The 13,740-nt window shown below is 38.5% G+C and overlaps 1 protein-coding gene across 4 annotated transcripts in view; it reads left to right on the forward strand.

The window, feature by feature from the left end:
- The window catches only part of SMIM10L1 (small integral membrane protein 10 like 1), a 282,294-nt gene that overhangs the window by 123,266 nt on the left and 145,288 nt on the right, over positions 1 to 13,740 (forward strand). The window contains exon 3 of one of the 4 annotated variants that reach the window (XM_054526822.2): positions 891 to 4,778. The exons of the other annotated variants lie outside the window; for them this stretch is intronic. Within the exon in view, the coding sequence (XP_054382797.1) occupies positions 891 to 906 (16 nt within the window). The 3' untranslated portion in view covers positions 907 to 4,778. Of the gene's footprint in view, positions 1 to 890; positions 4,779 to 13,740 lie in introns of those variants that run through there. 4 annotated transcript variants of the gene reach the window in all.

Below are 13,740 nucleotides of genomic sequence, written 5' to 3' on the forward strand. Positions count from 1 at the left end.
AATATCATCCTCATTGTTCTCTTTTCTGAAACTCAGATTGCATGATTGTCGCATCATTTGTTGTGGCCTTTCATACTTGTGAAACTACGTCAAATTTTTTCAATTATTTTACCCTGTGTTGTTCAGAGTAACAATTTCTATTATTGCAACCCCAAAGCACTGACTGAGTCTTTCCTCAATCATTTGCTTTCTGATAATTTTCACAGCCAATATGGTTTTTTCTTAATTTTAGACATTATATATGTCAGTTCTGAAATTTCTATTTTATAATATTATATAGTTCCTTTCTCTGCTGAGAAGTTTTTTTCCCATTCTTTTCTGCTGAGAAGTTATTTCCCTCTTTATTTTGAAAATGTTCACATTTACCTCAGAAAAGATGGCTATAAGAGCTGCTTTAAAGTCTGATCATTTCCATATCCAAGTTGTTTCAAGGTTGTCATATCTTGGTTGCATGCTTCATGAAGAATTGGCCAATTGTTTACGGTTTGTAAAAGTATATTCAGTAGTTTTCTATGGTATTCCTCACATAGGCATTTTCTCTGTTTACAATACACAAAAAGTTCAATAAGGCAAGCTTTGGACACTGAAGGGTGCAGGCACTCAGGCTGCATCGTGATCCACCCACTGGCTCCACTGGCAGACAGGTTAGTCCCACTGACATTATTCTACTTGGAGCTTCTACATGGATGATTCTCCTTGGCGGCTCTTATGAGATAAAAGCATAAGTATTTCACATAATACACACTTATAAAATTAAAAACAACAGAAAAGTGCACTGAATGGGTCCCAAGAGCCCTATCCACAGCGTCTTCCTAACTTTTCATCTTTTGTAACCCACTTGCTTAAAGCTCAATTGAACTCAAGCACTTCTTTTTTCTTTTGCCCTACAGGAACCGCAGAGTTTAACATTTGCTTCTTAGATGTTATCCCCATAGCCAGGCAGCCCTGCTGTCTTCTGACTGGGGATTTACAGAATGCAGGAAAATGAGGCTGAGGTAGAAAGAGTGACTATACACCCAGCATGGTGGCTCATGACTGTAATCCCACTACTTTTGGAGGCTGAGGTTGGAGGATTATTGATGCCAGGAATTCAAGATCAGCCTGAGCAATGTAGTGAGACGTCCCCATGTATATAAGAAAATGTACAAAATCAACCTTGCATGGTGATTGGCACCTATAGTCCCATCTAATTCAGAAGGTGATCTGGAAGAATTGTTTGATCCCAGGAATTCAAGACTGCAGTGAGCCATGATTGCACCACTGTACTCCAGCTTAAGAGACAGAGCAAGTTCCTGTCTCTAAAAAGAAATAATACTAATAATAACATTAATAATAATAAATGACTGCTGCAACTGAAAAGCTTTTTTTCCCCCACCTTGACTTCTAGCCCCAGGGTCTACCTCCTTTCAAATGCATCTCCAATGTCTCTGGATTCTACAGACTTGCAGTCTCTTTCTTTCTTTCCCCTCATGTGTCACTGTGGCTCTATCCTGTATCCTCAGCAAGCCTTCCCACATGACAAAATCAAGTACAATGGTGAACTGAGCAAGTATGGGCAATAGAGCTATAAATGTTTATGTTTCTACCCTCCTTGATATTTTTGCAATATTTGGAGATGGGTATGTAGGGCCTTTAGTCCTTCTTGGGTCAGGGTCATCTCAGCCTTAAAGGAACTGAGATCAGAGTAGAGGAAAAGAAGTGATAAGAGAGATGTGAACAAAGCATCTTCATGCAAGTAAGCAAGATACATTTACTGGCTAATTCAAGCATTGTAGCCGCAGCCTAAGACTCTAATGAATAAACACTGAATTTGAAGTCCCCCCAAAGGTGTGCAACAGCTTTGGGGGATCTTTAACGCTTTACCTCCTGTTATCTGAGGAATGGAGGAAAAACTAAAAGTGTTACATGGGAAGTTTGTTTCAGTTCTACCACCTGGTACTCAGTTTACAACCATTTCCCAATCCTACTTTTTAATGAGCTATATAAAAGGAGAAGATTTATTGACCACTTGTCATACATTTTGGTCAACGTGCCAGCTATTGATATGTATTTTTTACATTATTAACTGAAGAAAAATGAATGCCTTTTACAAATGTTATAAGATTACAAAACAAAAAGAAATCCAAAGGAACCAAATTAGGGTTGTAATGTGCACGCCTAATGATTTTCCATCAGATCTCTCATATAATTGCCCTGTTTGATAAGAGAAATGAGCAGGAGCAAGGTTGTAGTGAAGGATTCTGCTGAAGCTTTCCCAGGGATTCCTATACTAAAGCTTTGGCTTTCTCAGAATATTCTCAGAATAAGCAATTATTGTCATTCTTCAAAAAGTCAACCAGCAAAATGGCTTGAGCTTTCCAATAAACTCTTGCCATGACCTTTGTGCTCTCCTCATCCACTTTTGTTTTGACTGGACTTTTCCACTTCTTGGTAGCCATTGCATTGATTATATTTGTTTTCAGGATTTTACTGGTAAAGCCATGCGTTATCTCCTCTTATAATTCACTGAAGAAATGCTTACGGTCTTCATTGCTCCTATTTAAATTTTTAGGGAAACTTCTGCTCTTGTCTGTACTTCATCTTGGTGACACAGTTTGGGCATCCATCAAGTGAAAAGTTTACTAAACTTTAATCATTCAGTTAGAATCATGTAAACTGAACCAACTGAGAAGTCTGCAATGTTGGCTATTGTGTGAGCTGCTAATCATCACACATCTTCTCCTGGGTATAAAGAAGATGAATTTGTTCCTTGCAATATGATGTGAATCATCTGTCACTGTAGACTTTAGGTTCAACATTGCCTCATTCCTTCTTGAAATGAGGAACTCCATATTGAATTTGTGAACTGCTGACTTCTACAACCAGTGTCAACTTACCATGTGCCAAGTAGGACAACTTTTTGGACACCATCAATGATTTTACCTTCTTCCACCCAAGCTTCACCATAAATTTGATGTTTTTACTCACTTTAATTTTAGAAGAATTCATGTTGCTCTTCTAGGGGCTCTTTTGAAACTGCTCTCTTGTTTTTCTTGATGCCTCAAACTAGCTCCTGTTCAGACACATTATAGCAAAACATTATGATTTCATTTTGGTGCCAAAAACCTTGGAATCCATTCATGGTATTTCTTAATATAATATACATTTTCCGTTAACATTTTAACAACCCACTGCATATAGGAAGGCGTCCTGATACAATAAGCTCTACTACAGGTAACTTAGACTTTTCCAGCTGACTAGGCAGATTGGTTTCTTGTTTTTCTCCTAGCATAAATAGTAATGTTTTCTGAAGGTGGAATATAATACCAGTGGCCAAATATTCTCCAGCTACATGGAAAGTTTAACATTTGTAAGTAAGATTCACATGCTTTAATAGAGACACAGAGTGCTTGGGCCAACCTGGTGTCCTGATCTTATTAAATGATTTTCTCTGGTTTCACCAAACATTATTTGGAAGGAAAAGCTGGCATTGAGCAGTCTGGCCTAGGTAGCTTACGATGGCTCATCAGGTAGGGAAGAAATACAAGAGAGAAGAAGCAGAGGGGAGTGCCAGGCAGATGTGCCTCCTTGTGGGAGTCAATAGTCCTGGTTGGAGGCAGGCTTCTCTTGGTCTACTGAGTACAGCAAGACAAGAGGTGATGCTTCCAAATATCACTCAGATCACACCCTATTCGTGACCTTCTCCTATGTCAGAAATGCATGAAATAGATTAGCATATCAAGAAGGAGTAAATACCAGGTATCAAGCTACCAGAGACAACCAAAACAGAGGTTACCAATGAACTGAAGGAGACAGTGTCACTTAGGATGAGGTCAAAGCAAGGAGCAGGACTGCAACAGGAGCTTAGGCACTTGCCCATGAGTCAAGGACCTCAGTAATCTACTTGCCATTTAAAACAAATGTAAATTTACCATGTGCCAAGCAGGACTCTTGATTTCTACTCCTAAAACCTGCTCTCCCCTGAATTTCTTCATCATAGCCGTCAAAACAAAATATCACAGACTAGGTATTCTTAAGCAATAGAAATTACTTTCCAACACTTCTGGATGCTCAAGTTCCATGAGGAATGTCAGTAGGTTTAGTTCTTCTGGGCTGTGTCTGCTTGGCATCTAGGTATCTGCCTTTTTTCTGTGTCCTTCCATGGGTGTGTATGTACTTCCTGTGTCTCTCTCTACAAATTTCCAGTTCTTATAAGGGATTTCCACTTCTTATAAGGAGAGCAATCTTATTGGATTTAGTTCCACTGAAACTCCATCATTTTAGCTTGATCACCTCTTCCTAGAGCTGTTTTCTAAACACAATCATATTCTAAGGAACAAGAAGTTGGGTGTGGATTTTTGTATACCTATGCCTATCATATTTTGCTAAATATTTGATTATATAGAGATTATTTCGTTGGAACTTTGAGCTGTGTGAAGACAACACAAACCTGGCCATTTATGGCTGACAGAAGGTTGGCCCTCAGCCTGGTCAGACCCACACAGATTGTCTAATATTCTTTGGATCTGGCTCTAGTCAGAAAAGTCTTGGTGTTGTAGAATACAGGTGTCTTAACGCATTGTATTATTAATATTCATGGGGTGGTTAAAACAAAGTTGGCCACGAAATCTACCAAGGGGTTCTAGAATGAACAGAATGAATACACGGTTCTTGAATGAGACATCCTATTTCATGTCTTTAAATTTTTTTCCTTGCTCTACCCCTTTGTTAGAATGTTTAATCAGATTCAGTTTGGGCTTTACATCTTTTAGGAAATTTTGTTTTTTAATATAGATTCTCGCTCTGTCATCCAAGCTGGAGTGTGGTGTCATGATCCTGGCTTACAGCATCCTTGAACTCCTGTGCTCAGGGGATTCCCCCCGCTTCAGCCTCTTGAATCGCTTGTATTACAGGTTCATGACACCATGTCCGTTTATTTTTTTTTTATTTTAAAATTTTCTTGAAGAGATGGAGCCTCACTTTGTTGCTCAGTCTGGTCTTTTTTTTTTTTTTTTTTTTTTTTTTTTTTTTGGAGAGGGAGTCTCACTCTGTGTCCCAGGCTGGAGTACAGTGGCGCGATCTCTGCTCACTGTAAGCTCCACCTCCTGGGTTCACACCATTCTCCTCCCTCAGCCTCCTGAGTAGCTGAGACTACAGGCGCCCGCCACCACGCCTGGCTAATTTGGTTTTGTATTTTTAGTAGAAACGGGGTTTCACTGTGTTAGCCAGGATGGTCTCGATCTCCTGATCTCATGATCAGCCCGCCTCGGCCTCCCAAAGTGCTGGGATTACAGGCACCGTACCCGGCCTGGTCTTGAATTTCTGGCCTCAAGGGATCCTCGCACCTCACTCTTCCAAAGTCCTGCGATTATAGGCATCAGTTGCCACGTTCAGTCTTTCTTCTAGGAAAAATTTTTAATCACTCCCAATTAAAATGCGTGGCCACAATTATATGCTTGAATAAGATGATCTGGCACCCACATAAAAGCCTCAAGAGTATTGCATTGATCTATTTCTTAGTGCCTGTGATATCTGTCTCCCAGATTGTTCTTTCACACAGAAATTTTTTTCATTTTTGCAATATTCTGAAACTAATTTCTTCCCACTCTCTTTCTAAAATGTATTTGTTGAAATTTTGTGTTCTAAATCAATCTTGCCTGTGTTTACTTTTCATCTTATATCTGACTTCTTTTTAAATAAAATTTGGGAAAATTTTTAAATCTAGTCTTCTAAGTAACCATCTATATTTCTTGTTACTCCTTTATTTTTCTTTTTGTTTTTGAAATTTGCATCAATATACTGTGTTTCCAAGGTCTTTTTACTGAGTTTCTGTTGGTAGCTCTCTTTTCATCTGCTGACTTTTCTATTATATCAAGTAGTTGCTGCCCATCCTTTCATCCTTTTCATGGAAAGTGCAGGTGAGTCAGTATCAACAGCTGCCACTTATCATTTCAGGCTTTGAATAAGTCTCTTGCTGTCATTCAGTTTTTGTTCAGGGATAGTGATAACTTCAGGATGACCATGTTAGAAGTAATGAGTAGGGGGATGTGACTGGAAATCCTAAAGACAAACCGCTTGATCAGTTGGATTGAGGGGATCCTGTGTTGTACACATGAGAATCTGTTCCTGCCCTTCCAGAATTGTTTGAGAATAGAAGGGGATTTCAAAAAGTTTGTGGAAGAATGTAATTACAATATGAAAGTAGACGTTATATAAACTTTATTTCTTAACATAAGCTCCATCACATTCAAGAAGTTTAGCAAGTAATGATACAAGTAATTTAGCCTATCTATAAAAATTGAGGGTCCTGAAATTAGTTTCAGAATGCAGTCTTTTCACATATTAACTGAAGAAAACAGAGTACACTTTTAAAATATTTCTATATTAGAAAAAAAAACAGAAGTCCAAAGATACTGCATCAGAACTGTAAGTTGGGTGCCTAGGGATTTTCTTTATTTTTTTTTCTTTTCTGTTTTATTTACATAGTTTGGGGAACAGGTGGTGTTTGGTTACGTGAATCAGTTCTGCAGTGGTGATTTGTGAGATTTTGGTGCACCCATCATCCGGGCAGTATTCACTGCACCCAGTGTATAAGAGAGAGGTAAAAGTGAGGTCTTTTACCCCTCTCCCCTTTCCCACTCTTTCCCCCTGAGTTCCCAAAGTCCATTGTGTCATTCTTATGCCTTCGCATTCTCATAGTTTAGCTCCAATTCATGGGTGAGAACATGCGATGTTGGCTTTTCCATTCCTAAATTGCTTGACTTAGAATGATAACATCAACTTATGTGAGAGTATGGAGTAAGTTAGCCAAAACTTTAGCAGGGAAATGCCCGGAAAAGCTTTAGCAGAGAGTTCTTGTCCATCACAACAATGCTCCTGCTCATTTCTCTCATGAAACAAGGGCAATTTTGCCAGACTTATGAGGGACATTCACTAGGCATCAAATCTCATCCATTTATCTGCTAAAGATTTGGCTAACTTTCTCCAAACTCCAAACTCATAAGCTGATGTCGTCATCCTTTGACCCTCCAGAAAGTTAACAAACAAAATACCTCGAACATCCAAAAATACTGTTAACATGATGTTTGCTCTTGTCGCATTTATTTAGACTAGACCACTTCCACCTCTTGGTAGCCATTGCTTTGATTGTGTTTTTCCTTTTGGATGGCACTGGTAAAGCCATGTTCGATTTCCTGTTACAACTCTTCAAAGAAATGCTTTAGGATCATTTCTTTTCTTTTCTTCTACTTCCTACTTCTTTAATTTTTCATTGAACTTTCTGTTCTTCTCTGTAGCTGACTTAGGTACAGCAGGTTTGGCCATCATCAAGTTGATAGTTTGCTCAACTTTAATTTTTCAGCCAGAAAAAAAATTTATGTAATCTGAACCAATTGACAGTCTTCTTGTGCTAGCCTTTTTTTCTGCTGTTAACTGTGAGGTCTCTTCAATTGGAATAAAAGAAGATAAAATTTTTGCCCATAAGTTGACGTGTGTGGTCTGCTGCTGCAGAGTTCACCTTCACCATCATCTAATCACTTCTTAAAAGGAGTTATCCATTTGTGAAGGGCTGATTTACTTGGGCTCAAATATTTCATGATGCATCAGTGATTTCACCATACCTCCGCCCAAGCTCCATCATAAACTTGATATTTGTTCTTGATACAATTTCAGTAGAATATTTGTTGATCTGATAGAAGTTGTTTTCAAACTGTCTCAACCATGTTAGTGACTGAACTATATCCTTTTTAGACATGTTGTAACAAGTTAGTAGAAATGTATTTTGGTACGAAAAATGTTTATGTCCATGCATAATTTTAAAAAATAGTATGTATTTTCCACAAACAGTTTGAAGATGCCTTATATTATTGGAAGGTGTCCTCATACAATGAAGTTTGTTGCTGATTACTCTGCCATTGGCTGGTGATCAGGCAGATTGTTGTTTTCCTCCCTCACCCCTTCTGGAATATTAGGGATGTTTGCTAAGAGGAAATATATTACCAGTTAGCAATTCTTCTTTGGCTATGCAATAATAAAACAATTGTAGCTTGGCTTTATGTGCTTTATGGGAGGCACAGAATAGTTGTCTGGCCTAGTAGGTACCCTAATGTTATTTGGATGAGTGTCATTACCCACACACACTAATTGGACAGGGAAACTGGAGATGAATGTTCCTGCTTAGCGACTTATGCTGGACCTTCTAAGTAGGAAAGGAAGATCAGAGGGCAGGCACAGAGGGAAGTGCCATGCAGACTTGCCTCATTGCACAGATTCCTGTAGAAGTGGTAGTCCTGGTGAAAGAAAGGCTCCCCCTTGTCTTGGTGAATACAGGAAGACAGCAGGCATGGCCTTCAAATATCACTCAGCTCAGGCCCTTTCCCTGACATTTTCCAATGTCAGCAATGAGTGAAAAATATTAGTGTATTAGAGAAGAATAAAAATCAGCTATGAACTCTCCAGACACAAATAAAACAGAGGTGACAGAAGAGCTGAAAGAGACCCTGTCAGTGAGTGAGCATGGGGTCAAAGTGAGCAGGACTGCAACAGGAGCTCAGGCACCTTTCGATCAGTTGAAGCTCTCAACAATTTGCATCAATATACTGTATTTCCAAGGTCTTTTGGGTTGGGAACCAACCCAAATGTCCGTCAATGATAGAATGAATTAAGAACACGTGGCACATATACACCATGGAATACTGTGCAGCCATAAAAAAGGATTAGTTCATGTCCTTTGTAGCAACATGGATGAAGCTGGAAACCATCATTCTGAGCAAACTATCGCAAGAAAAGAAAACCAAACACCAAATGTTCTAACTCATAGGTGGGAATTGAACAATGAGAACACTTGGACACAGGGTGGGGAACATCACACACCAGGGCCTGTTGTGGGGTGGGGAGATGGGGGAGGGATAGCATTAGGAGAAATATCTAATGTAAATGATGAGTTAATGGGTGCAGCAAACCAACATGGCACAAGTATACATATGTAACAAACCTGCACATTGTGCAAATGTACCCTAGAACTTAAAGAATAATAAGAAAAAATAAAATAAAATAAAATTGACACCCTAACATCACAATTAAAAGAACTAGAGAAGCAAGAGCAAACAAATTCAAAAGCTAGCAGAAGACAAGAAATAACTAAGATCAGAGCAGAACTGAAAGAGATAGAAACATGAAAAACCCTTCAAAAAATCAACGAATCCAGTTGCTGGTTTTTTGAAAAGATTAACAAAATATATAGAGCACTAGCCAGACTAATAAAGAAGAAAAGAGGGACGAATTAAATAGACACAATAAAAAATCATAAAGGGAATATTACCACTGTCCCACTGATATACAAACTACCATCAGAGAATACCATAAACACCTCTACACAAACAAACTCAAAAATCTAGAAGAAAAGGACAAATTCCTGGACACATTCACACTCCAGACACTAAGCCAGGAAGAAGTCGAATCACTGAATAGACCAATAACAAGTTCTGAAATTGAGGTAGTAATTAATAACCTACCAAGTTAAAAAAGCCCAGAACCAGATGGATTCACAGCTGAATTATACCAGAGGTACAAAGAGCTGCTGGTACCATTCCTTCTGAAACTATTCCATACAATAGAAAAAGAGGCACTCCTTCCTAACTCATTTCATGAGGCCAGCATCATCCTGACACCAAAACCTAGCAGACACACAACAAAAAAACAAAATTTTAGGCCAATATCTCTGATGAACATCAATGCAAAAATCCTCTATAAAATACTGGCAGGCCGAATCCAGCAGCAAATCAAAAACCTTATCTACCATGATCAAGTCAGCTTCATCCCTGGGATGCAAGGCTGGTTGAACAAACAGAAATCAATAAATGTAATCCGTCATGTAAACAGAACAAATGACAAAAAACACATGATTATCTCAATAGACACAGAAAAGGCCTCTGATGAAATTCAACACCCCTTCATTCTAAAAATACTCAATAAACTAGGTATTGATGAAACATATCTCAAAATAATAAGACCTATTTATGAAAAACCCATAGCCAACATCATACAGAATGGGCAAAACTGGTAGCATTCCCTTTGAAAACCTGCACAAGACAAGAATGCCCTCTCTCACCACTCCTATTCAACATAGCATTGGAAGTTCTGGCCAGGGCAATTAGGCAAGAGAAAGAAATACAGGTATTCAAATAGAAAGAGAGGAAGTCAAATTGTCTCTGTTTGCAGATGGTATGATTGTATATTTAGAAAACACCATTGTCTCAGCCCCAAAACTCCTTAAGCTAATAAGCAAATTCAGCAAATTCCTAGGATACAAAATCAATGTGCAAAAATCACAAGCATTCCTATACACCAATAACAGACAGAGAGCCAAATCTTGAGGGAACTCCCATTCACAATTGATACAAAGAGAATAAAATACCTAGGAATACAACTTACAAGGACGTGAAGGACCTCTACAAGGAGAACTACAAACCACTGCTCAAGGGAATCAGAGAGGACACAAATGAATGGAAAAACATTCCAGGCTCATGGATAGGAAGAATCAATATTGTGAAAATCGCCATACTGCTCAAAGTAATTTATAGATTCAACGCTATTCACATCAAGCTACCATTGACTTTCTTCAGAGAATTAGAAAAAACTACTTTAAATTTCATATGGAACCAAAAAAGAGCCCATATAGCCAAGACAATACTAAGCAAAAAAAAACAAAGCTGGAGGCATCATGCTACCTGATTTCAAACTATATTACAAGGCTACAGTAACCAAAACAGCATGGTACTGGTACCAAAACAGATATATAGACCAATGGAACAGAACAGAGGCCTCAGAAATCAAGCCACACATCTACAACCATCTGCTCTTTGACAAACCTGACAAAAACTAGCAATGGGGAATGGATTCCCTATTTAATAAACGGTGTTGGAAAACTGACTAGCCATATGCAGAAAACTGAAACTGTACCCCTTCCTTACACCTTATACAAAAATTAACTAATTGAAGAGGTCCTTCACATCCCTTGTAAGTTAGATTCCTAGGTACTTTATTCTCTTTGAAGCAATTGTGAATGGGAGTTCATCATGATTTGGCTGTTTGTCTGTTATTGGTGTATAATAATGCTTGTGATTTTTGCACACTGATTTTGTATCCTGAGACTTTGCTGAAGTTGCTTATCAGCTTAAGAGGATTTTGGGCTGAGACGATGGGGTTTTCTAGATATACAATCATGTCATCTGCAAGCAGGGACAATTTGACTCCCTCTTTTCCTAATTGAATACGCTTTATTTCTTTCTCCTGTCTGATTGCCCTGGCCAGAACTTCCTCAACAAAATAAAAGAGGATACAAACAAATGGAAGAAAATTCCATGCTCATGGATAGGAAAAATCAATATCATGAAAATGGCCATACTGCCCAAGGTAATGTATAGATTCAATGCCATCCCCATCAAGCTACCGAAGACTTTCTTCACAGAATTGGAAAAAACTACTTTAAAGTTCATGTGGAACCAAAAAAGAGCCTGCATTGCCAGTCAATCCTATACCTGACTTCAAACTATACTACAAGGCTACAGTAACCAAAACAGCGTAGTACTGGTACCAAAACAGATATATAGACCAAAGGAACAGTACAGAGCCCTCAGAAATAATGCCACACATCTACAACTATCTGATCTTTCAGAAACCTTACAAAAACAAGAAATGGGGAAAGGATTCCCTATTTAAAAAATGGTGCTGGGAAAACTGGCTAGCCATATGTAGAAAGCTGAAACTGGATCTCTTCCTTACACCCTTACACTTTATACAAAAATTAATTCAAGATGGATTAAAGACTTAAATGTTAGATCTAAAACCATAAAAACCCTAGAAGAAAACCTAGGCAATACCATTCAGGACATAGACATGGGCAAGGACTTCATGTCTAAAACACCAAAAGCAATGACAACAGAAGCAAAAATTGACAAATGGGATCTAATTAAACTAAAGAGATTCTGAGCAGCAAAAGAAACTACCATCAGAGTGAACAGGCAACCTACAGAGTGGGAGAAAATTTTTGCAATCTACTCATCTGACAAAGGGCTAATATCCAGAATCTACAATGAACTCAAACAAATTTACAAGAAAAAAACAAAAAAACCCCATCAACAAGTGGGTGAAGGATATGAACACACACTTCTCAAAAGAAGACATTTATGCAGCCAACAGACACAGGAAAAAATGCTCGTCATCACTGGCCATCAGAGAAATGCATGTCAAAACCACAATGAGATACTATCTCACACCAGTTAGAATGGCAATCATTAAAATGTCAGGAAACGACTGGCGCTGGAGAGGATGCAGAGAAATAGGAATACTTTTACACTGTTGGTGGGACTATAAACTGGTTCAACCATTGTGGAAGACAGTGTGGCGATTCCTCAGGGATCTAGAGCCAGAAATACCATTTGACCCAGCCATCCCATTACTGCATATATACCCAAAGGATTATAAATCATGCTGCTGTAAAGACACATGCACACGTATATTTATTGTGGCACTATTCACAATAGCAAAGACCTGGAACCAACCCAAATGTCCAACAATGATAGACTGGATTAAGAAAATGTGGCACATGTACATCATGGAATACTATGCAGCCATAAAAAAGGACAAGTTCATGTCCTTTGTAGGGACATGGATGAATCTGGAAACCATCATTCTCAGCAAACTATCGCAAGGACAAAAAACCAAACATCGCATGTTCTCACTCACAGGTGGGAATTGAACAATGAGAACACTTGGACACAGGAAGGGGGATATCACACACTGGGGCCAGTTGTCGGGAGGGGGTAGGGGGGAGGTATAGCATTAGGAAATATATCTAATGTAAATGATAAGTTAATGGGTGCAGCACACCAACATGGCACATGTATACATATGTGACAAACCTGCACATTGTGCACATGTACCCTAGAACTTAAAGTATAATAATTAAAAAAAATTAACTCAAGATGGATTAAAGACTTAAATGTAAGACCAAATCCATAAAATCCCTGGAAGAATACCTAGACAATACCATTCAGGACATGGGCATGGGCAAAACTTTATGACTAAAACACCAAAAGCAATTGCAAGAAAAGCCAAAATTGATGAATGGGATCTAATTAAACTAAAGAGCTTCTGCACAGTAAAAGACACTATTATTAGAGTGAACAGGCAACCAACAGAATGGGAGAAAATTTTTGCAATCTATCCATCTGACGAAATCTAATATCCAGAATCTACAAGTAACCTAAACAAATTTACAAGAAAATAACAAACAACCATATCAAAAAGTGGGTGAAGGATATGAACAGACATATCTCAAAAAAAGGCATTTATGTGTCCAACAAACATGAAAAAAAGCTCATCATCACTGATCATTGGAGAAATGCAAATCAAAAACGCAATGAGATACCACAGGAGTTTGAGACCAGCCTCACCCACATGGTGAAACCCTGTCTCTATTAAAAATACAACATTAGCTGGGCATGTTGGTGTATGAGTGTAATCCCAACTACTCAGGAGGCTGAGTATTGCTGGAACCCCTGAGGCAGAGGTTGCAGTGAGCCCAGATCACACAATTGCACTCCAGCCTGGGCAACAAAGAACAAAACTCTGTCTAAAAAAAAAAAAAATATATATATATATATATATATATATATATATATATATATATTCACACAAAAATTAGCCAGGCACGGTAGCACACACCTGTAATCCCAACTACTCAGGAGGCTGAGGTAGGAG

Source organism: Pongo abelii, chromosome 10, assembly GCF_028885655.2.
Source record: "Pongo abelii isolate AG06213 chromosome 10, NHGRI_mPonAbe1-v2.0_pri, whole genome shotgun sequence".
Classification (NCBI taxonomy): Eukaryota; Metazoa; Chordata; class Mammalia; order Primates; family Hominidae; genus Pongo; species Pongo abelii.